General features: G+C 37.8%; 2 protein-coding genes across 2 annotated transcripts; one reads left to right on the top strand and one right to left on the bottom strand.

Moving 5' to 3' along the window:
- Positions 1 to 1612: 1612 nt before the first annotated feature.
- On the top strand, positions 1613 to 18873 carry smtnl (smoothelin, like). The gene is made up of 10 exons (XM_083548717.1): positions 1613 to 1758; positions 1917 to 2530; positions 11879 to 11960; positions 12046 to 12297; positions 12384 to 12446; positions 13121 to 13199; positions 13350 to 13493; positions 13598 to 13721; positions 15662 to 15813; positions 17929 to 18873. The coding sequence occupies exons 2-10, from the start codon at positions 2066 to 2068 to the stop codon at positions 18053 to 18055; spliced, it is 1488 nt and encodes a 495-aa protein (XP_083404843.1). The 5' UTR covers positions 1613 to 1758; positions 1917 to 2065; the 3' UTR covers positions 18056 to 18873.
- vma12 (vacuolar ATPase assembly factor VMA12) lies at positions 18871 to 22189 on the bottom strand. Its single transcript, XM_083548718.1, has 7 exons — positions 21932 to 22189; positions 21644 to 21841; positions 20560 to 20633; positions 20387 to 20476; positions 20241 to 20283; positions 19589 to 19701; positions 18871 to 19462 (listed from the first exon to the last, which is right to left on the bottom strand). Exons 2-7 carry the CDS (start codon positions 21813 to 21815, stop codon positions 19367 to 19369), a joined length of 588 nt encoding a protein of 195 aa, XP_083404844.1. The 5' UTR covers positions 21816 to 21841; positions 21932 to 22189; the 3' UTR covers positions 18871 to 19366.
- Positions 22190 to 23834: the final 1645 nt, after the last annotated feature.

Genomic DNA, 23834 nt, shown 5'->3' with positions numbered 1-23834 from the left:
TGCTGTAGTACTGAAATACCAAATACTGCAAACCCTGTAATTGCTTGTCTTGTCATATGGAAAACCAATTCTACAAGTGCATTTATACTAGCTCATTTATGAGTCTCTGAGAGCCATGTGAAGTGTTAAGTTCAGTAACTTGGGTTTGGACTTACAAACCCAATTGCCTTTGTGTTTTCCAATCCCCTATGAATTTCCCCCTGAAAATATTGTCATGTTTTTCTTTTTGGTTTCAGTCACTTCCTCAGTATTCCAAAATGTAGCAATGCCTGAGTGAGCTATCGCTTGTAGGTGATCTGATAAGTGTGCTCTTTCTAGTGAAGGCCTGTGAGGTCCTGCAAGGCCTACGTGATGACTCCTGAGTTCACTTGGTTGCAGTTGGGCAGCTAGGATCAGTTCCTCCTCGCTTTCATACCACATCTGATACGGGAGGGCAAGAAAGCCCTGAGCATAAGATACAATAACAAACCTCCATTGCACAAGTTCGGACCTCCCTGCCTGGCTTCTCCTACTAATCTTGCGAGACATTTACAGTCTGAGTTTGAGCATGAAAAATTGCAAGATGGACATCAAATAAGAGCTAGTCAGAGACTGAAAGCTTTAAAGAGTCAAAGTTGTGTTTTTCACTCATCGTTGATATTAGGTTTTCAGTCCTCTGAAAGTGACAAGCTGTCTACTCCTGCTCAGCATGGATGCTTCCTGTGAATATCATATAGGTAGTGTTTGCAAAAACCTGTAATGTAATTTCTGAAGGTTCTGACTGTCCAAGTTGACGTTGTGCAGTTATAAATTACCTCCTATGTCCCTCAGCCCATCATTGTTTACAGTAAACAGAGGGTTGGAATTTAAAGTTGTTTCAGGTTTTGTGCCTGGCTTCATTATGGGGTCTGCATGGCCACTGGCACTGTGCCTCCTTATACCCTCACACCCCTCCTCTGTGCCATTCTTTTGATAAGGAGAGCTTGTTCTCCCTGAGATCTGGTATCTCACACACATAGATGCACACACAAAATACAGAAATCTCCTACGTCTGTCACTTTCTTTGTTTTACAATATGACATAGAAATACTTAATCATTCAGGTAAATGTGCACACTAAAAAGTCCTACATGATGTCTGTGAGGGTAAATGTGTCTGTGTTTTATTTCACTGGTCTGTAGGTAACCCAGTTGTCTTTAAACTTTTTGATAAACAAGAAATTCAACAATTTGACAAGAAATTTTGATACCAAAAAGTCTAACTAATCGACTCATTGGCATAGTGGAGGAGTGCCCTATGACCTTCACCATTCTGTGTTTGTAAAAGTGAGATTTAGAACTAAAACAAAAGGCTTGTCTGTTCTCTTCTGATGTACAGAAGAGAAAGAGAGAAAGAGAGACAGACAGAGAGAAAGAAAGAGAGGGAAAGATTGCAGCAGAGAAAGTAACAGAGAAGCAGCATTGTAAAAGTACAGAGTGGCAAATACACTGGACAGAGAAGAGGGACAGGAGAGAAAGGAGGGAACAGACAACAACAACAGGGAACTATTTCCAACAGCTAGTAGAGAGCTGGGATAGAGTGCAACTTCATCTCTCCTCCCCTTTTCCCTCCCTCCCTCCTTCTTTCTCTCTGTTCCCTCCCCCAGGCTGAGGAGGGGGAGATTAACCTGACTGTGAGAGTTGTACTTTAAAACAGCACAGCAGGCAGAGCACTCACTAGCACCCAACTGGGAAAGCAGAACACACTTGCTATACTTAAAGAAGACACAATTGCAACACAGGTTTGTAGACATATACACAATATTCAGTGTTACAAAAATTGTTTTACTCACAGCACAAACACTTTCACTATGCAGTGTCTATATATTTCATATAATATTTACCAATTGTTTTTGTTGATTGAATGAAAAATTAATACAAATTGGTGCTGACTCAACAGGACACTGCTTGGTGGATCTTTGAGGACCTACCTGGGATTTTTAAGTGGCCTACTAACAAAGAAGAATATTTGAATACATTGTAGCAAAGTAAACCACAATCCTCTAATAGAGTGTGTGAAGAAAGCAGCAGAGCATTGGCCTGGGCAAGATGGACACTGGCCCAGAGTTGGCACTGGCAGGCGAATGCCCTCCAGAAGGTGAGATGGTATGTGCTGCTCTTGCACGTTACGAAACCACTCTGCAGGATGCTGTACGTGAGATCCACGTGGATGTCAGTGCTTTTAAGCTGGGTGTAGAGCGGCGCCTGGATGAAGCATTACACATGAGTGGCCCGCTTGGCAGAGCTGTAGCTCAGTTGCAGCAAGAGAACCGACAGCTCCGTAGCCAGCTAGAGGCCCTTACACGGCAGGTGGAGATGCTGACAGGCACAGTGTGCGACAGGAGTGCTCTGCTGGGTTCAGGGCCGATGCCAGCCCTCCCCCAAAGTAGCACACCATTAACCCAGTCACCCCTTTCACCCAGCAGTGCGACCAGCCCTAGTGGCTCGGCGTCCAGCCCCACTGCCACACGCTTTTCCAGCCGAGCTACCTTCTCTGTCAGCAGCAAGACAAACGTAAGTATGTGCACCTCAGCGGGGAAAGAACATGAGTCAAAAGAGGGTGGGGGTTTATGGGTTAGAAAAGTTGAAACCAGCATGTGTTTCCTAATCCAAGAAGTGCATATGATGTCAGATTTTATGAGAACAAGAGAAGCTTGGAAATATTTAGACATGCAGATACTAAAAAGCCATTTTAAAAGTATGTGCGTGACTGGGCTAGATTTCAATTTGCTTGTCTAAAAAAAAAATCCCAACAGCTACAATGGTTTTAAAGATTTAATTTGCAAAAGATTAATACAAAGGTTATGAAGGTTAAGTAGGGTCCCAAAGGCAAAGCCCAGCAAGATCACCACTGGCCATATGGAGTTGTTTAGTGTTTTCTCCATATGTGCTTGTGTCTTACAGATTTACTTTAAACTGGCCCTAAGAAAACCCAGTTCGTTTTTACTATATCATTATAATTTAATCTTCTGCTATTAGCAGTCACAATCTGACTGAAACCAGCAAAAACTATTTGAAATTAAAGTTAGCTGGATTTATTTAAAACAGAACTGATGTCATTTTCCCATAATTGGATTAAGGCTTAATTATGTTGCTGTTTTCTTTGAGGTTCTTTGAATGGCCTCCCCTCTGGGAAGATGACTTAAGGCTGTGGTTTTAGAGGTCACCATGTTGCCTGCACATGAAATTACTCTCAATCTGGCAGTCGTAGCCCAACAAAACACTTAAAAAAAATTCCATTAAGTGACCCCATTCACTCCTGAGCTCAGCATGCAGCTGTAGTCTATAACTCAAAGTGATGCTTTACTCAGCCACTCAAACCCAGACACAAGTAGACTGAGATTCATGTGTTATCTCTTCAGCCTTCACCTATCTCTAAATCTCAGCCACTTACCCTCATTTCATTTTCTTATACAGATAATTTGCTATGCATGCAAATCAGTGCATTGAAATCTGTGGAAACTGCACGCTGTGTGTCTCGGTGAGAGAATACAGACACACCTGATACCAAAATATTTTAGCACTGTTAAGAACACAGAGTTGAGTTTTTTTTTTTAACCCAAACTCTGTCCTGATTCTTAACCACTGATGAAAGTTGTTTAAATCAAGACGGAACTGATAAATAACACTTATACCCCTGTTAAAAAAAAAAAAAACAGCTAACCGTTGTTCTTTAAGCTAGTTAAAGTGAGCATAAGTATTTCTGTATGCCACTCACACACCTGCAAGCTCCATAATGAGAGAGATATCATTCTGTCCTTGGCCAGCATAAAGAGTGTTTTAAGCAGGTGTGAGGAGCACTCCCTTCGCTCCAGGCTATGATGCTGTGTTGGAGAGAGCGTGTGAAAAGGACAGAGATGAGGCAAACTCTATGTTTGGATGTGTGCTAGCCTGTCCCATTGCAGATGTCGACGCAGTTCTGATGAACATCTGCAGACATCATACCTACCAAATATCACACTTTATCTCTTACGTTCACTTCTCTTCCCATATCTGTAGCTCTGGCTATCTCTGTCTCACATCCTCAATGTTTGCTTTTGTTTCTTTTTATCATGTGCTCAATCTTGGGCTGTATTCTATGTATTTATCCAGTCTTTCCCCTTTCCACTGCTTAAGTTGACTTCCTCAAACACACATATTTACTTTTTTGCTACATAGCCTTTGTGACCTCTATACAGCTCAGGTTGATTTAACCCTGTCTCTCTTGTAAGGCCAAGGGTCTGCTAGGATCCTCTCTGTAAATGCCAGGCTCCAGCAGGACTATATCCTAGAGGAATGCTCTCAATGTTCTACAAGTAATATCTTCTTCACCCCCTCTATTGCCCCCCCCCCCCCCTTCTTCTTTGTTGTGCCTGTGCTGCTGTTGCCAATTACTGTTACATTTCTACAGTTTCAATTGGCCATTGTGTCAACATTCTGCCTCATTTGAAGTACATTAAGAGAGTGAGTATTAGGTGAACACCAGGACAGAACTTCCCTAAATGCACCTGTTTTTCCACTGGGCTTTTTCAGTTATAAGTGTCATTAAGCTTCTCTGTTTTTTTTCTTCTCTTTCACTCATCCTGTTGGCAGAGATATGTAAGGTGACACCGACAGAGCTGCAATTTCATCAACTGCGACAAGCCACAAAATATCAGCACAATAAAATACAGTACATCTGAATCTGAGATTATTACAATTTGACGCAAACTAGGATTAATGCAGTTAAGCAACAAATCCAATTGATTTCTAGGACTAAGTCTAAAACACGTGCTTATATGTTTTATATACTGTTTGCCACTTTGCAACTTTAGTTGGTACCTGAAATTAGTTTGACGCTGCAGTGGCTGCCTGTCTTTAGGGGCAGATGACCAGGTATATCAGCCATTTCACAAATGTTAATGATCATGTAGTCTTCATTTACATCTCCAAACATTTTAAAACTTTCCATTAGGGGTCGCCACAGCGGATCATTCGTATTCATGATCCGCATGTTCGATTTGGCACACGTTTTTACGTTGGATGCCCTTCCTAACGCAACCCTCCCCATTTATCCGGGCTTGGGACCGGCACTAAGAGTGCACTGGCTTGTGCAACCCTAATGGCTGGGATTGACTCCCTGCCCGAGAATTGAACCCGGGCCGTAGCGGTGAGAGCGCCGCATCCTAACCACTAGACCACCAGGGAACATCTCCAAACATTTTAAACTGTTGAAATACTAAGGACTTCTTTTTCAACATGTACTATATTTAACATGATGTTCCATTTATTTGCTTGCATTTTGAAAAGCTGTGCAATAATGGGACAGCAGGCTCACGGCTGTATTTATCTCCAGAGAGTTATTTCACTGCTAACAGAGACAGATTAGGGCAGGCATAATGCTGCTCCAGGCTCAAGCTGTGAACATTTTCATTCAAGGAAAGACAACTGACAGAACAGTTCATGAAAAGGTTCATGAATTGAGTGGGTTACAAAATTATCATGGCTGTCAAGATCTTGTTTGACAGCAAACAATCATAATTAATCTAAAACATTTCTGCAAGCAAAATAAATGTGGAAGTGTAGTTGTAAGTATGTTTATATAAAATAAAATATAGTTCAAAGATAATGTCTGAACAGCAGAAATGCGTATACACCATGAAATACCTTATTTCTCATGCAAAAGCTGAGTAATAAAAATTATGGTTTAATTTTTTGTGCACATTTTTGTAATATATTGGGTTGGAGGTATTGTTAAAATCTGATTAAAACACGCCCGCTTTATAACAAACAGTGAACAAGGACAAAGCATTTGTAAAACCACTCAAACTGAGCTTTTAATATTTATATTGTGATGTACAGTACATTGCAGCTGTACTTTGTGGACTCTAAACCGCCCATTATGGAGTTACTCTAAAAATGCTCTAAATTGCAGCCTATAGCAAATGCCAAGTGTCATAACCTGTCAACTTTAGTTTGTTTGAGGTGCTATTATTAATGTGTCATTATTATGTCATCCTGCCCCACCATAATTTATGGTCAGAAGACGGTGCTGTGTATCTCTTCAGTCAGTCAACCTATATATTAAGAAAGAATTTAGATATTTAGATAGTTGGAACTTTTTTTACCGGTCATTATAGCACAGCCATTTTCATTAGTAGTATTTCAATTGTATGTAAGCATGGTGCTCGTTAACTTTCTTTTGTATACAATGGAAAACTTTCCTGAGTAGCATTATGTAATGAAAAGGGACACGGAAAAGGGGAGTTGAAGAAGATACAGCTTTATTCTTCACTCTATTACATTTAGGGCAACACACAGTAGTGTTCAACGTACTCTGTAATACAGAAATAAAATAATACAGTATAAAAACATAAATGACTAATGGTACAGATGGTTCAGATTCAGAATAGAAACTGTAGTGCTGTACCTTGAAGTGCTCAGCTCTGCATTTTCCTGGTAATGGCCGACAAATTGCTTTTGGGTCAGTGGGTTATCTGAGATTACTCAGTACCACTGCATATCACTGCCACTGAACATTTATCACATTGTGCTTTCTGATGGGAAGTTTATTTGTGAAAGTGTCTTGTGTGTGAGTGTGTGTGCATGTGTGCATACATGCATTGTGCAGGGGCATGTGAGTGTGTGGGAGAGGTGTGGAGTGAGATAAGTTGTGCATAGCCATTATCTGTGGAAACTGCACCAGAGGACACTGTGTGTCTCAGTGAGAGAATACAGACACACCTGATACCAAAATATTTTAGCACTGTTAAGAACACAAGAGTTGTTGTTTTTTTACCCAAACTCTGTCCTGTATCTGACTCTGAAATTCTTAACCACTGATGAAATTTTTTTAAATCAAGACGGAACTGATGACATATATCTAACACAAAATACCCAGTATGAACTCTGACTAAAGTGCGTCATTCAGGAGGTGATTGTACCACAAATTACTGGCTCGATAGGCTTCATTAGGTCCAATCCATGTTCAGTCTTATCACCTTTGCTTCTTTATGCTACAATCAGCAGTGAACCATAATCAAGCTGATGCATTACGTCATTATGGGCCTCGGTAGTGTAAGATGAATGCTTCCACGGCACTTTTGGCTCTGAGGTTTCACCTCACATGGTTAGCACATGTGAGTGTGATGGGGTTTGGATGGACAGTGTATATTATTACCTTCATTTACCTTAGTGTACCAGCAGAATCTGATTTTATGGCTACCCGTTTAATGCAGCCAAAGCGTTTCTTAATCCTGGGTAGTTCAGCTGAATAGATCTCTTTGTGAAATGTTTATAAATCTCATTTAGATCTATATTTGGAACATTTAAATCTATATTTGCCCTAATTTACTTTACTTTCTGCATTTTCACATAAACCAACAGGCCTTTACACTGGCAAAGATTTAATCTTGATCATATACCTATAATAGCAAAAGCTTATAAACATAGTGTCTTGAAAACATACTTTTAAACAGACTATGTTTTAATATTCTCAATGTTCTCTGTCTCTCTCTCTCTCTCTCTCTCTCTCTCTCTCTCTCTCTCTCTCTCTCTCTCTCTCTTTCTCTGTGTGTGTGTGTGTCTGTGTGTGTGTGTGTGTGTGTGTGTGTGTGTGTGTGTGTGTGTGTGTGCATGTGTGAAATTTTAAGCTTGGCTACAAAGGTTCCTGGACATGTGCCAGTGTACTCTCACAATGGAATTAAGTATATAATCTCCTCTTGTCTTGTATGTTCTGCACTGGGTCTTGTCAGAGTACAAGGAATAGACAAAAAACTGTTGGGTAGTCAATAATATAGAGTCCTGAGAGAGCAGTGTGTGTGTGTGTGTGTGTGTGTGTGTGTGTGTGTGTGTGGGAGGTGGGTAAGGGGGCTGAAGAATTCGACCACTCCCATGACCCCCCAAACAAGCCCCCCCAGGGCTCTCCTGATTATTTCCAGGCAATACCATGTATTCTCATCTCCGTGGTTACAGGTAAATAATTCCTAGTTATAGAGTGACCTCACTGGCCTCAAAACGTATTGTTCCTGCCATAAAGGTGTGTGTGTGTGTGTGTGTGTGTGTGTGTGTGTGTGTGTGTGTGTGTGTGTGTGTGTGTGTGTGTGTGTGTGTGTGTGTGAGATTATGTACGCATGCACCTACACACATGTAGCTCATACCAGCAGTCTGGCTATGTTTGGAATTAACCTGATATAGAGCTCTGTGCTTTTATAACTTTTATTAACACAAGACGTTCTGTGACACTTGTGCTTCAACTCTTTCTCTACCCGGTGTCTTTTTCCAGTATGTCTCTTGTTTTCTTTTGAGTCCGCTGAAGGACCGAGAGTTTCTGCAGCTGGTGATCTGAAACCCTAAACCAGCCTAAGGCTCTTAGATTCAGGGTGCCAACTGCAATGTCGTCATGGAAAGAGGGCCTAAAAACTTCCTCCCTCTCTCCCTCCCCCGTTCCTTGTCCCGTGTGCTATGTCTGACCCTTGGCTTGACCTTGTCTTACTTCCCTACAGGTGGGACAAAAAAGATTTTGATACCTTCAATTGTTTCAATTGTGCTAATGTTTTAAATTAGCCACCAATTTTAAACTGAAAAGTTTCTGAATTCTGACTTCTGTTTACACCTAACCTCAATATATTTTACATCATCCAGTGATTTCACAGAAATTATAGATGTTGTCATAGTTTCATTTCTTCCATGCACTTCAAATCCTATCCTAAACTATCCTAGCCTATCCTAGCCTAGCCTATCCTATCCTATCCTATCCTATCCTATCCTATCCTATCCTATCCTATCCTATCCTATCCTAGTTAGCACTGAATTCCAACTACAGTAAATATAAAATGGGTGTTGTGTGTTCCTGTAACTTGTGCTGCACTAATCACTAAAGCCACTGGATATCTTCAATGGAATCCATCTTTATCCAGGCTGTAACTTACACTGGAAGTAGAAATTGTAGGCTTTGTGCCCTTTGGAAAACAGGTGTTTTTTCTTTCCCTACTAAGATACAAGTTCCAGGAGGAAATTACAGAGCAAAGATCTTTGTAGGCACTTGTAATAAGACGATTCTCTCATTGCATGCTTCTGCGTGCTGTTTTACAAGGTTTACTGTAAATTTTCCACACTTTCAACAAGCAATTTTATTCTTGTTCCATACATGCTATTTAGGATTTATCTCCCCTTAAAGAATTTATTATTTCCCAGTACATTTATTTTGAGGTTTAATAGATACCATCCAGCACACTATATGATGGAACATGCACTTTCACTATGACATTTATGTGTCAAAGAATGGTTAGTGGGCGTCACTGTGTTGGTGTCAGTCTGTGAAATCATCTGTGTCTCCAATGTTTTCTCACAACATGTTCTCATTGTAGTGAGCATTCCATTCACCCACACTGCTCCCATGTTGAGAGTTAAATATTCATCCCATATATGTCTAATATCCCAACTTTCCCCTATATTTTTATGAAAGTATTGAGTTTTCTTTGTGCATTTTTTGGAGAATTGGTACAATAGCTAGGCAGTTATATGCCTGCTCGGCCACAGTGTGTATTCTCCCTTTTTTGTGGGACTCTTGTTATCTTTACCACTAGGGCTGCTGTGAAAACACGTCCAGCATGAGCCGGAGATCATGCACGCATAATCCTTCTGTTCGCACCCCAACATTTCTTTGGGCAGACAGCCAGCATAGGGGAATTCTCATTTTAGTACAGCATGCTCACATGGGACAAGTCTGACATTTAAACTCACATGAAAGCCTTTTGCTGAGTGGATTCTATTGTCTCACTCACAGGCTCTCGTTCTTACTTTTTTGGCTAGGTTGCTAAAACCAAAGCTGCCTTCTTCTTTCCATGAATGGTGGAAAATAGAGCATTTTGTACAACATTGTTAATTAAAAACAAAAGAGTAATAAGAAAACCGTTCTCGTGAGTGCTCACACCACACACTTATGGCTCGAATTCAAATTCAAGTGTTTTCAAATTCAAAACGTGGAATGTAATCAGCATAAATTTACACATTTGGACTTCATTATACAAGCTTGTATTTTCGGCTTCGGTATTTTAACAAGATGCATGATTTTCCATTTATGCCACGAGTACACATTATATTCATTTTGTCGGGAATTTTCCCCAGTTGAAATTATTAGTTAAAATAATTAAGTTATTCTATGTTTCAATGGAGAAGGTAAACATGTCAGAAAGGCTTAAGATGCTTAAACTTATCTTGTACTTTTTATGAGTCAAGTGCAGGGAATGCATGGTGGGCTTACTACTGCAAGCTTTCTATCTTTGCCAGCTTGAGAGCCTGAGCTGTCAGCAGTGCTCCCTCTAAGGCTAATGCCACATAACCCACAGATCATTGACATGAACCTGGCCAGGGTGTACCGCCAGAGAACTAGAGCTGAATGATTTTCATGGTTCAGTGGTGAATTCTATCTTTCCTCTACCTCACAGCTGTTCAAGCCCCTCACCCTCCAAAACACTCACCCTTCAAAATTCCTCTACACTTATGTCACTTCTGTTCTCCTCCACAGACTGAATTACCCTCTGTATATCACGTTTTGGAATTTAGGTTTCATTTACTGCGATTCAAGTGTGTGCATGTATCTATATTGCGCTGATTTTTAAATTCGAATTGCATGAAAGCACATTGTGTTTTTTTGCGTGTCGATGCCTGTGTGGACACACATGAAGAAGCAACAAGTTTCGAAGATAAACTGAAAGTGGATTTCCTTGTCAGTTAGGTCTTTTAGAGTAGGATCTGGATGGAGTAGGAAGTGTCTGGATAAAGGCTGTGTCTGGTACCAGTCAGACTGGGAAAGTGACTTTTTTTTTTAAGCACAAGATTACTAACAGATGGTTCTGCATAATGTGAGTGTGATTTCAGAGCCCTGTTTTGCCCTGATTAGTCGTTGAATCTAGTGATTTTGGGTTTTAGGAGACTGAAAGTGATGGCGGCAGACAAACTGCTCTAGTAGTTCTGATAGGAAATGCATAAATCTGGCTGTCAAGATAGACTGATTAGATTAAATCTCTTAACTATCCATTTGAGTGCTCTAGGAGATGAGATCTTGTTCTCACCAAGAATATGGAGCCTCTGAGGAATGTTAGACTGTTTGATCTTACTGATTAGGCCTTATTGGATAATTACATTAAATTTCATGCTTAGCTGTTTGGGTTTTTCTTCCTCGTTGAACTTGGTTTACATGCAGCTGTGAAAAGATAGGTGTAATTCACTGTAACAGGTTTTTCTCTATATTACATTACCATAATAAGTGCATAATTGTACAAAACCTATTTAGGCTTATGTTATCATGATAACATATTTTGTTGGTCTCCATGAGCCCTGATTGCTTTCTTCAGAAACAATGTGTATCAATAGCAGCCTGGTATTCTCAGCACAGTGATGCCAAACAGCCACTCATCACAGACATGGTCAGCTGTTTAGTTTTGTTAATACCACAGCATCAGAAGATAACACAAGGGACTCAGTATTTACCTATCCAAATGTCCTAGCACAAAAATAACCTCCTGGCAAACAAAACAGGCACAAGGAAACTGGACGCTGGTTTATTAATGGTTCATAAACCATATTCTTTTTGTTATATTGTTCAAGTATATTTGTCCCCTCGTCCAAGTCATTTGGAAACTTGGAGCTTTAGGCTCTCTGGTTACTTCCCAGCTCTCAAAAGCATGCCAGTAATTTGATATGCTAAATTGGTGCCCTGAGATGGACAGAAGATACATCCAGTGTGTATTCCAGCTCATGCACAGTTTTCCCAGTATAGGCTCGGGATCCAAATGATCACTGACTGACTGACTGATTAAATGAATGAATGAACAAATGAATGAATGAATGAATGAATGAATGAATGAATGAATGAATGAATAATGTGCTTATGTGTTAAAGAGTATTGAGAGAGAAGAGCCCATTGAGGTGGATCCAGCTCCAGCCCCCTCTAAATTGGAGAATGGACACACATCCACAGCAGGTAATGTTCCACTGCTTTTCTATGAGACAGAATACTTATTATTAATTATCCATATTTATAATTTAGCTTCTTATGTTTTTATCAGAAAACACCACTGTGCCTGCAAGGCAGAGTTCTCCACCCATTGGTGTGTCACGACAAAACTCTTCTTCTGCATTTATGACAATGCCACACTTGCCAATTACTGCCACTACCAAGATTGCCGAGTCCTCTGGCCTGAAAGGCCCTGAATCACCAAGCAGCCCAATGCAGATATTGCCAACTGTAACAGATCCACAGCCCAACAGTCAACCAGTTCCTAATAGCGAGCCACAACTTGAATCTCCTATTCATCCAGGTACACATGGCATTCATCACAGACTAATGATTTCTGTGCCTTTTCTCTTCTTCTGTTTAACTCCTGAGTCTGATTTGATTGTATAGTGTCTTCTGTGAAAACATGGACTCCGAGTCCAGTGAGGACAATGGGCTATTCAAGTATCAATGGTAAAGTATATATATATATATATTCATTCATTCATCCTTCATTCATTTTCTCCCGCTTATCCGTAATTCGGGTCGCGGGGGCAGCAGTCTAAGCAGGCCCCCGCCTTCGACTGCTGCCCAATCCTCCTGCAGGTGGTGAGCCCACGGGAAGGCGGCCCCACGTCACTCCGACGTCACGGACCTTGATATTTCCCTCGTAAGGGACCCCCGGAGCAAAGAGGGTTAAGGGCCTTGCTCAAGGGCCCAAGAGTGGCAGCTTGGCGATACCGGGGCTTGAACCCCGGACCTTCCGATCGGCAACCCAGCGCCTTAACCGCTGGAGCCACCACTCCCCCTTATATATATATATATATATATATATATATATATATATATAAAACATTGTTTATAACTGCAGAATGTGTAATTTTGATGAACAATCGCTCCTTTGTATTTGTCGCTATGTGTAGGCATTAGATGGAAATCAAATTTGCTTATCAGGCATCCAATCAGTGGCTTTAGGCAAATTATTAATATACTCAATAACTAACTGATGAGGTTTTTGCTGTTTGTGATGGTATTATTGCTGTATTATTGTAGTGTTGCTTTTTTAAATTCGGGAGACTACATAAAGTGTAGAAATCTGCAGATGAAGAAAATGTCTAGCATTAAAGTATATATTCTATAATTTGCAGAAAGAACGTCTTCTTCTGTGCCATCTAAATCCGTGGCTTATTCGAGTTACTCTGCGCTCAATCAGCACAACACAGAAAGGTTGGTAAAATCAAAGAAGATTTTTTCATTTCAGTTGAATGCTATATTCATCTTGGCAAAAGAACACAAGCACAATACTTCAATCCAGAGACATGCTGTAAAGACCCCCTGAATAGCTGAAGCATATAATAGGGATATTGTGTGTATCAGGAATGCAGATATTGCAGGAGAGCTGTCCTTTGGCAAGGGTTTGGAGCGCAAACGTGAGCTCGTGAGGTCACAAACTCTCCCCCGCAGCATTGGTGCTCAGGCACGCAGGTCCATTTTTGAACGACTGGATTCTGAGAATAGCAGGTAAAAGGATTTTTAGCTTTGTTTCCATAATCTCTTTGTCTCATCCTCATATTTCTTTCATCAAAGCTTTCACATTCTTTGTCTTTGCTTCCTGTCTGTTGCAGTCAACCCAAACCTGTGGACTCTAAACCCAAATTAAAGCGCTCTCAGAGCTTTGGTGTGTCCAGTGCAAGCAGCATCAAACAGATTCTATTAGAGTGGTGTCGCTCTAAAACTATTGGATATCAAGTAAGACATTTCATATGAATATTACTTGCAATAGAAGATCCAAAAAGCATAAGAAATTATGAGACTTCTTTTAAGCAGATTAATGATACTCAGACACTAACCTTTTTTTTAGCAAATTAAAGTTGTGGGTTTTTTTTTTTTTAAACTGTAAAGAAATTCTGTAACTTGCTCTGAATAAGCACATCTGCTAAATACTGTAAATGGAACATTACTTCCTGGCTACGTTGCCTGTGTCATTTGAATTTTTTTTGTTTTTGAGAATGAATTTTACCCCATAGATTTATAGAGCAGTTGCTGTAAAGTATTACAGTGTGAACTGAGAGGGGGAAAAAGTTTTTTCTGTGCGTCAGATGGGGAGTATGTGAGTTGAACTACGCACTGCGTGTTCTGTTCTCCTTCACAGCTGAGTTTGTCTTTCCATATGGCCCTGGTTAAAGATGGTGCCGTCATGGTCAAGGCACATTTAGCACAAAAACAGAACAATATACAGCATAAACACAGAGCACTAGAACCATGGATTTGTGACAACACGGATGATGTATGTTTTCACATTGAACACTGGGGTTGTATCTATCAAATGAGGTTGAGTATAGGCAAAGAATTAAAGGGCAAGGTTTGAAAGACAGATTTAAAAATGGAGGGGGCTGATGTAAAATATTACAGCATTCATAAATGTTATGAAACCAGCTATTCATTTTTCGGTGACTTCATCCTGCAGTCAGAAATAATGTTTGACAGATAACATCAACCAACACTTGACCTAAACCTCAAAAGTTCTCCAAATGTGCTTTGGATTATAATTCCTGTGTAAGAACTCCAGCGTGTAAACCCTGCTGGTGAACATTTAGTGCAGCAACATACGTATTCATACACCATACTATGTCAAGTACACTACAAGCCAAATGGTTAAAAAAAAAAAACAGAGAGAAAAAACTGTGAAATAACAGATTATAATTTATTTTGTTATACATAAAAAATGGTATAATATCCACATTATATGAACTTGATTAATACAATCTGATTAAAGATTAATCCATATTTTGCATTAAAAGTAAATAATTAATTAATCTGTCAGCATAAAGAATTCATTACTTTTCTAATCTAATAAATCAGGGAAAACATTTGTGATTAAATTGTAAAATGTTTTTGAAATATTTCAAATTACACACTTGCCTGTGTGCTAGAGTGTATATCATTTGGGATTATGGAATCATACTGACAATTGTGGTTTTTAATCAAAGATTGAAAAATCAAACCGGTAAAAGGATTTGCTGCTCAATAGACGCAGTTTGTATTTCACACTGCACTATGCAAAATCTATACAGACTGTGAAATTCCCAGAAGACTAGCAGTTTCTGAAATACTCAAAACACATCTGGGACCAACAATTAAAGTCATAGAGCTCAGATTTTTTGCCTATTGTGTTTGCTGTAACCATTATCTTATGTTCTTTATCTTTATTTTTTATGACTTTATGCATTCTGCATGTTGCTATGGATTGTTTGACTGCCAATATATTTCGCTGGTTTATCATTATAATCTCATTATTAATATCATTAAGATCTTTAGTTTACACTTAAAATTATTAAAACAGCCATTTTAAATTTGGGAACACTTTCTGGGTGGCATTACTTTTTTTAAACCTTTTATTTTTAAACATGAATCTTGCAAAATGTTTATGGTTGACCTGCTGCAAAGTGTTACTGTGTAAACTGGGGAAAAAACATTTGACTTTATGTCAGATGCAAGTTGAACTTCTTCACAGCTAAGCTCTTTTCATATGACTCTGGTTAAAGATGGTGCCAGATTAATCTTGTGACGTTCTTGTTAGTTTGGTGCCAAGTTAAAAGGGACAAATAAGAGCAGGGAAACCCCAAAGTGCAGGATTGGAAAATGCTATTATATAATACATTCTCTACTCTTTCTTTCACCTTATATAGAACATCGACATCCAGAACTTTTCATCAAGTTGGAGTGATGGCATGGCTTTCTGTGCTTTAGTCCACTCATTCTTCCCCACCGAGTTCGACTACAACGCCCTGTCCCCTACCGAACGCAAACACAACTTCGAAGTGGCCTTCAGCACTGCAGAGTAAGTGCTTGCAATCTCCTCACTCTTTAGCTTTGATGTGAAAATATTCATCTGGTGCCATAATGTCCTTAGTCATCTGCAAGGCATTAGTGAACTGCCTTTATCTTCACACTCAGCAGTGGGTAAAGCTGCACATAAACCACAGCAAACCTGCTGGACCAAGGAAGTCCTATACCCGTAGATAAAAAATATCAGTTACGAGATATCCATTACTTTAGATAGTGTTAAAATGTGAAGTGCAGATTGACTTATGAGGATGTTGACCTTAGCTGAATCTTTTAAAAAGTGCTGATCTTCTAGTTGAGCTGCATCACGTCATTCCTTAGTTTGGCAATAGAGATACTGTTACCGACTTTCCGATGCATCTGAGAACTGCATGACTGTAACGTATCCCGCTCTTTAAACCACAAAGCCAAGGCAACTAACCCCAGGCCTCTTTTTGCCCACAGCCTCAATTTTTCCATAACTGGAGCCAGATATAAATGAACTCTGTAACTCTCTCAATGTTTGTGTGCATGTGCATAAGTTTCTTTCAGAGGTAGAAAAAGCACAGAATGGATTATTTTGATTATTATTATTATTATTATTATTAGTAGTAGTAGTAGTAGTAGTAGAATAAGTAATAGCATTAATCATCATCATCCTCATAATAATAATAATAATAATAATAATAATAATAATAATAATAATAATAATAATGAGATATAAAATGGTGAGATAAAAATTCTAAATTACATACCTTTGCTATGTTTCCACACGGACGGCTAATGAAGTGATACCGAAGAAACTGTACCTTTTCTAACTTTCATACGGATTACATAACCAGAGAATATTTGTTTTTGATGGGAATTTCTTTGTTTAAAACCCGACATTTTGGTCTTCCTATGTATATATTTATTATGTCAGTGAGGCAAGTATTCATTGAGATTCATTGAGTTGTTTTATTTGTGTGTCTGTGAGGAGAGACGACAGAGAGCGCCCCCTGTCTGTTTTCTTTATTTTACAAAAGCACAGCATGATATTATGAGTGTAAACAAATAAAAGTTGTATTTAGATATCGATAGATTATTCATATCAGATTCGAATAATGTATTGCTTTTATCTGTACGATCAAAAAAGACAAGTAGTTTATGTCCGATTCTGCATTATGAGGAATAAATATCACAAAATGCGCCGGCGCGTTTGTCGATCCCAGAGGGTTAATTGTGTGCCCTAATGGCAGATTTTCCAATAAAACAAATGTTTACTGATTAAAAATTATTTTTCAGTGGAGTTATATATATATATATATATATATATATATATATATATATATATATATATATATATATATATATATATATATATATATATATATATATCTGAGTAAAGAAAGTAAGTCGTAAATAAATGTGTTGCATTAAAGGTTTTAATTTTGCATCTTTAATATTTATATTTTTTATAAAAATGGTCAAACAGGAATGCATCAATCGCTTGTTAATGAAATTAGTGCCGTTAAAAATAATTTGCGTTGACGCATTTTGACAGCCCGAATTAATATATTAATAGAAAACGAATTTCTGATTGTGTTATCTAATGAATGTATTCAGGCTGAACATCCAGCATATAGAACATAAGCAGAGCAATGATGATGATGATGATGATGATGATGATGATGATCAGGTTATCAGGAATGTCTCTGTTCTCAGTCATGTTTACATCGCTGACTTCCTCTACACAGATATAAAAAGTTCTCTGAAAAATGAATAGTGAAGTAAATTTCTGACACCATAAAAATCTACTTAAGTAACGAAGTATTTGTACTTTGTTACTTCACAAATCTGATAGATTTGTATCTGTTATGAAGGGCCAGGATGACCTTTCCTACATCATTTCCAGGGATTTTATTAGATGTTTATAGCTTATAATTCAGATTTGAATGTTGTTACACGCTGAATAAATTGGCAATTTTATAATGATGGTTATTCATCACTTTTTTATTTAGTCCACTCATACAAAGAACAAAGAACAGAAATTGCAACTTTTATTGCTTAATCTGACTATATTTCCAAAAGGTACATCAACTTCAAGGCAAATTTAAACCTTGAATTGATTCATTCATTCTTTACAAAACAGGAAGAAGGCTGGTTGTGACAGACTCATTGAGGTGGAGGACATGATGATAATGGGAAGAAAACCAGACCCCATGTGTGTTTTCACCTACGTCCAGTCTCTCTATAACCACCTGCGCAAGTTTGAGTGAGCCATATTAAAAGTGCGAGACTTTTTTTTTTTTTGCCTGTTCAGAAACTGCCAGAAGTGCTACACTGCCCCCTGTTGGACTGGATGTGACTTTACTTCAGCATATGATGACAGGGAGAGGTGAAAGATGAGGAGGAACACCTGTGTGATTTGCTTATGCTTTTACCAGGAAAGGCCCAGAGAGCCTATTTATTATTATTTTTTTAATATAAATATTAGTGATCAGTACGGGGGAATTTGATGGAGGTTTTATGCCTCAATGTATTTTTTTTTTTTTTTTTTTTACAAAAGGCAAGGAATTTGAAGGAATTAAAATTTACCTGTTACAATGCTAGACTGCAAAGACAAAGGTTTTGCCAAACTCAGAGATAGACCTGTACAGAAAAGCTTTTTTAAATTTGCTTTTTATTTATCCTGTTATAAAAGTGTGGTATAAGTTTATCCAATAAAAGTGTGGTATAAGTTTATCCATTTGTATGTCACAAAACTTCACAACTCTTGCCAAAGTATTTACACCATGAACAGTTATTGTGTGTTTGCATCCGAAACAAACGTCACCTGGTAGTTTGAAATGCTGTAAATTTTGGGATAAAAAAAAGGAGTGGATATGGCTCTGTATCTATTACAATTTTCATCTTTTCAGCACTTTTGTTTCTACATAAGCACAGGGTGCATTTGTGGAATTTGATTCATATTAAAGGATGAACACAATGAGTTTTTATATGATAACTGTATGACCATGCAAACTACACTGAAATGCTGTCAGCTGTTGAATTTCTTATGTTGGAGACACAGAAATAAATATACAAACAAATATGAGAGCGTTGGTAACCCTGAATTATTTAATGACGAACAAAAAGAAAAAAACAAAATTAACAAAAAATTGAAATTTTACAAAAAAAAAAAAAACAAAACAAAAAAAAAAAACACCTTGGTATGATCCTGATATGTCATTGTACATCTGAATGCCAGTCCTTGGTCTATGTACCATCTAGCGGACATAAACTGAACTGCATAATCCTGTAAGAGTCAGTTTAATAAAGCTCATCATGATATATACAAATAAATTCCCACACACAGACATCCACTACACCGATAGGTGAAACACAAAGGTCTCTAGTTGTACATTTACTATCTGAATTCATTATTTCATTAGAGAGCTTTCACCTTTCTTGAGGAAACGAAGTAAAAGAAAACCTTTATTTTAAAACTCTCCATTCCTTTCCAGATGAAAAATCCGGAATAAATACAGTAGAATACGGTTATTGAATAGGTCCTGGAAATGTTGAGCTTTTTCTGATGATGGTTGGTGTTACGGCTCTCCTAATTCACCCTCCATTGTGCGAACCAGGACATAAAGTTCTGCCAGACCAACTACAGATGCTGCGATCACTGCTGATAACACTCTCTTGGGGGGGACAAAATTTCTCAGTTCAGAAGATTTGCATGTAAGAAAATAACAGAGTAATTAATTATTTAATTACAGCATCAATTAACATAAACAGTAGGTGGTTATTCTAAGTACGTCTCTTACCGCTGCTGTTTCCGTGAAGAGATACTGACTACCTATGTAGGCACAAGCGAAGGCTGCGACCACCGTCACTAAGAAATTAAACACTGTAACGACGACTGCCTTGACAGATCGCACTGTAAGGCACAAATAATAATGATGATGCAGTGGGTGTTTATGAGGACATACTGTGTGTTTTCTCGGTTAAACAGGCTTTTCAAACAGTCTAAAAATGGTCCGTAGTGTGAACGATTTTATATGCTTCAGAATTTTACAATACAAAGAAATGTTTAAACTAAAACAAACTCTACATGATGCAAAACCTCCTTAATTGAGGTTAAATGTTTCTTTGTGCATTTTAAGTTTTGTTTTTTTTACATTGGTTTTATGGATGCATACTTTGAAATAACAAATGTATTTTCAAGACTAATTAAAACCTGACTACGGTGGGTAGAATAAAACCTGTAAGATGAAAATATTAAGATTTATAACATTAAACCAGACTTGAAAATTCATACAATTTCAAATGTAAACTGCTGTGGGTACATGCACCAAATGTGATAAGTTTAGGATTCACTCGTTCAATCTGCCAAATTTCATGACAAGTGAACTGACAGTGGTCCTTACATCTTCCTAAAAATCCCCAGTTACATCACCCAAATAGGAGTTTGCTGACCTTGTTTTCCAAAATCTGCTAAGGTTCCATGATTATTCATTTCCTGTTAATGCAAAAAAATTATAACTGTAAACTGACAAAAGTTAATAATAAATTCATGTTTATAACAAAACACAGAAAGGTCACATGATAAAATCAGCACTTACCTGAGGATTTACATTCCGTGTGATTCTCCTATATTCGTCATTCGCCAGTTTAGCTTTAATCTTCTCCAGACGAGCTACTAACTGAGGATTCTGCTCACAGGGCACAGTTGTGGAAATGAGCTCGCTTATATTTAAAAAGAATAAAATTCAACAATGCTACATTTTTCACTTACTCTTGGAGGTGGTTTCACCTTCGGAAGATGAAGCATGCTGTCTTCAAGCAGCTCATGAAGGTAAACTGGATATCCTGCAGCAAATTTATATCTGTATCAGTTTCGCTGGTAAGGCATTATAGCTAGATTAAGTATTATAACTATAGTTTATTCAAACGCACTGTTTAGATGTCCTTGAATAACTAGCCTGAATAACAATGCGATTTTGTAGGCTTTTGTGGTACTGCATTATACTGAATAGTAAAAAATAAAGTGTGTCCAGGTGAATGCTATCAACACTATTTAGTGAAATGTCTTTATACATTACTCAGTCATTTAGAATGAAAAGAATGAATAGAATTTATTCTCATGGCTGGATCAGGAAATTGTTGTAAGGTTATGACTTCTGAGACTTTAAAAGGAAACATTGAAAGCATATATTACATTGTTACTAAACTGGGAAATAAAATGTTTTGAGAGACAATTGTGTATGTTTGTGAAAAGAAAAGTCAATAATGTTGAGAATGTTTTTTTTTTTGTTTTTTTTTTTAAATAGTTACAAAAGTTACATGTCGCTAAAAGGTGTTCATATCCCCTATGTATAGAGAGTCTTGGGGCATGCTGCAATTATGCACAATAAAACAAACTACAGAAATATGCAATTACTTCTTACTATTAAATATAATGTACTAAATAAAACTGTAATTAATGGATATTCTGTGCCACCCAGATGAGGATGGATTCTGTTTTGGGTCTTGTTTCTCCCTCAGTACATCTCAGGGAGTTTTTTCTTGCCACAGTCACCACTGGCTTGCTCATTGGGCATACATTTATAAGAGATAAACTTATAGGCACTAAACACTTATAAATTAAAATCATATGATCTCTTTATCTCTGTAAGCTGCTTTGGGATGATGTCCTTTGTTAAAATGCCATACAAATAATAATGAAGCTAACTTCAAAGGCAAAGGCATCAGTGGTTGCAAGATATATTAAACAACAAAACATATATGGATGTACAAGAAAATTAGAAGATAACTTGATACTTATAGTTTGCCTGTTTACATTAAAGAGCATGTTTCTCACTGATCCAGACTCCTCCTACCATTTTGTTGAAGAAGTTTGTGCAGTTTCCTGACAGTCTTGAATGAGATGAAGGTCTGCTCTTTAAGTGCTTCTAATTCCTCAAGGAGATCCGGTGAATTACAGCATTTATTCTCCAGCAACTCTTTTATCCTCTCATGAAATCTTTCACCAAGTGTAAATGAATTCGCCATGGCGTTCAGGGTTGTATGTAAAGAACCTGCGTTTGGACGAATCACAATTAAACGGATGCATCATAGACTGAATGAGGCCAAAAAAAAAATCGTTTTCAGGTGATCTGAATTCTTACCAACACAGTTAATCTGTTAGCTGTTAGCTGATGGAGATGTACAGTTAGCGAATCTCCGTATACTCCAGTCGAAACAAAATTGCATTCAGATAGGATTACATTGTACTGCTAAATAGCTATAAATTATATATAGTGTTTTATATTAATGGCATATTTGCCGATAGATATATCTCTGTTTACAACCGACTAGCTTCTGTAGTTTAGGGAACCCGATCAGCTGACTTGTCGCATAGTGATGACGTTAACACTGGGCCCCTCCTTGGAACATGACGTAGACTAATCAGCGCTTTTCGTGTCCTCTGAAGGTTGTCTGCTATCAGATACAACGTTCTGAAATCTGGTTAATGCCTATACTATAAGTATAATATATTTTAGCCCATAAACATGACACATCCTTAATACATCATCATCAATGATATAGTTGCTTGTGAAATACACTTGCAGATGTGACTGTTTTCTGTTTATACTTTTCTGTTTTATTCAGAAGAATATATATATATATATATATATATATATATATATATATATATATATATATATATATATATATATATACATACATATGTATATATATATATATACATACATACATATATACATACATACATACATACATACATACATACATACATACGCTACTGAATACTATAGTCTGATTGGCTGGAAGGTGTCACAGTTTATGTGTGTGTGTGTGTGTTTGTGTGTGTGTGTGTTTGTGTGTGTGTGTATGTGTGTGTGTGCTCCTACTGTCCAGCTGTCACTGTAAGATGTCCACTGTTATATGCTTAAGACTCCTAAAAATTTTGAAGAACACTGAATTACACATTATTGACCTAATCAAGCTGAAAAACTGAGTAGACTTTTTATAATTTGCCATTCAAATTACTTTTAATGGTGTGCAACTGTGAAAATCAGTCACTTAACTGCAGGACAGGGCTTAATTTCCATGAAACTGCGAGAGTGATCAGCTATTCATGGTCAGCTATGTCTGTCGGCAAAGGACATGAGGGGATCCTGGTCCGCATCCAAGGTTCCAGATGGCTTTTTGGAAATTTCAAGCTTGCACAATAGCATATCTGTCGACAATAAATCTATATGTTTGTTTATTGCTTATAAATACAAGCCAGAAAAGAAAATACTGATGATTTATTGGAGCTAAATGGTAATGATGGAAGAGGTTGAGTGTGTGTCCAAGGGAATTTATCATATCACCCCCTCCACAATCTGTGGCTGTTGACAGACTGACAGTATGTCACTGATGTAATTATTTAAGTAAATAATCCAAGATACTGCATTAATTTTCAATACATTTATATGTGCATACAGTATTTCCTTGTGTATGTTGAATGATGGCTTTCAGCCTTTATTAAAAATAGAAATGTGTAAATCCTCCAACTGTGACTCTCGTTCACTCCTATGCTCGATTTCTTACAATTGTCAGCTTTAAATCTATTAATCCACTCTATGTTATGTACATGAATCTTGCCCAGTAATTTGGAAAATGCTAATGTGTTTTCATTTCAGCACTTTTTGGGAAACAATTCACCCCTCATTCTTTATTTCTGTCCCAAAAAACTCTCAGAAAAGTCAAGACATATATAATCTTATCTGCAGAGGGTCAACATAGTTGCGGTGCCATGTCTAATAGGGAATTAAAGACCAAAATAAACACAATAGACAAATAGAAACAGGTGCAATGATGGCACAGTGCATTAGGTATCTCTGGCATCTCATAGTTCCAGGATTCTTGCTTTGATCCTGAGCTTGGGTTAATCAATGTGGATATTCTGTTCATGCACTTTTCATGTCCATGTGGGTTTCTTCTGCATTTTCAGGTGTCATCCATAATGCTTCAAAAAAAAGAATTTGAGAATTTGTGTTTAGTAGTGCTCCATCCAAGGTG

This window comes from Silurus aristotelis, assembly GCF_946808225.1.
Source record: "Silurus aristotelis genome assembly, chromosome: 8".
Lineage (NCBI taxonomy): Eukaryota > Metazoa > Chordata > Actinopteri > Siluriformes > Siluridae > Silurus > Silurus aristotelis.
This window is presented reverse-complemented; position numbering and strand designations above follow the sequence as displayed.

Excerpts from the sequence above, each read along its gene's own strand:
- vma12 (XM_083548718.1), bottom strand. The coding sequence starts at position 21,815 with ATGGCGAATTCATTTACACTTGGTGAAAGATTTCATGAGAGGATAAAA. Across the intron at positions 20,284-20,386 it reads CACGGAATGTAAATCCTCAG|GAAATGAATAATCATGGAAC; the intron begins GTAAGTGCTGAT and ends TTGCATTAACAG. Across the intron at positions 19,702-20,240 it reads AGCAGATTTTGGAAAACAAG|TGCGATCTGTCAAGGCAGTC; the intron begins GTCAGCAAACTC and ends TGTGCCTTACAG.
- smtnl (XM_083548717.1), top strand. The coding sequence starts at position 2,066 with ATGGACACTGGCCCAGAGTTGGCACTGGCAGGCGAATGCCCTCCAGAA. Across the intron at positions 12,298-12,383 it reads TGAATCTCCTATTCATCCAG|TGTCTTCTGTGAAAACATGG; the intron begins GTACACATGGCA and ends TTGATTGTATAG. Across the intron at positions 13,722-15,661 it reads CTAAAACTATTGGATATCAA|AACATCGACATCCAGAACTT; the intron begins GTAAGACATTTC and ends CACCTTATATAG.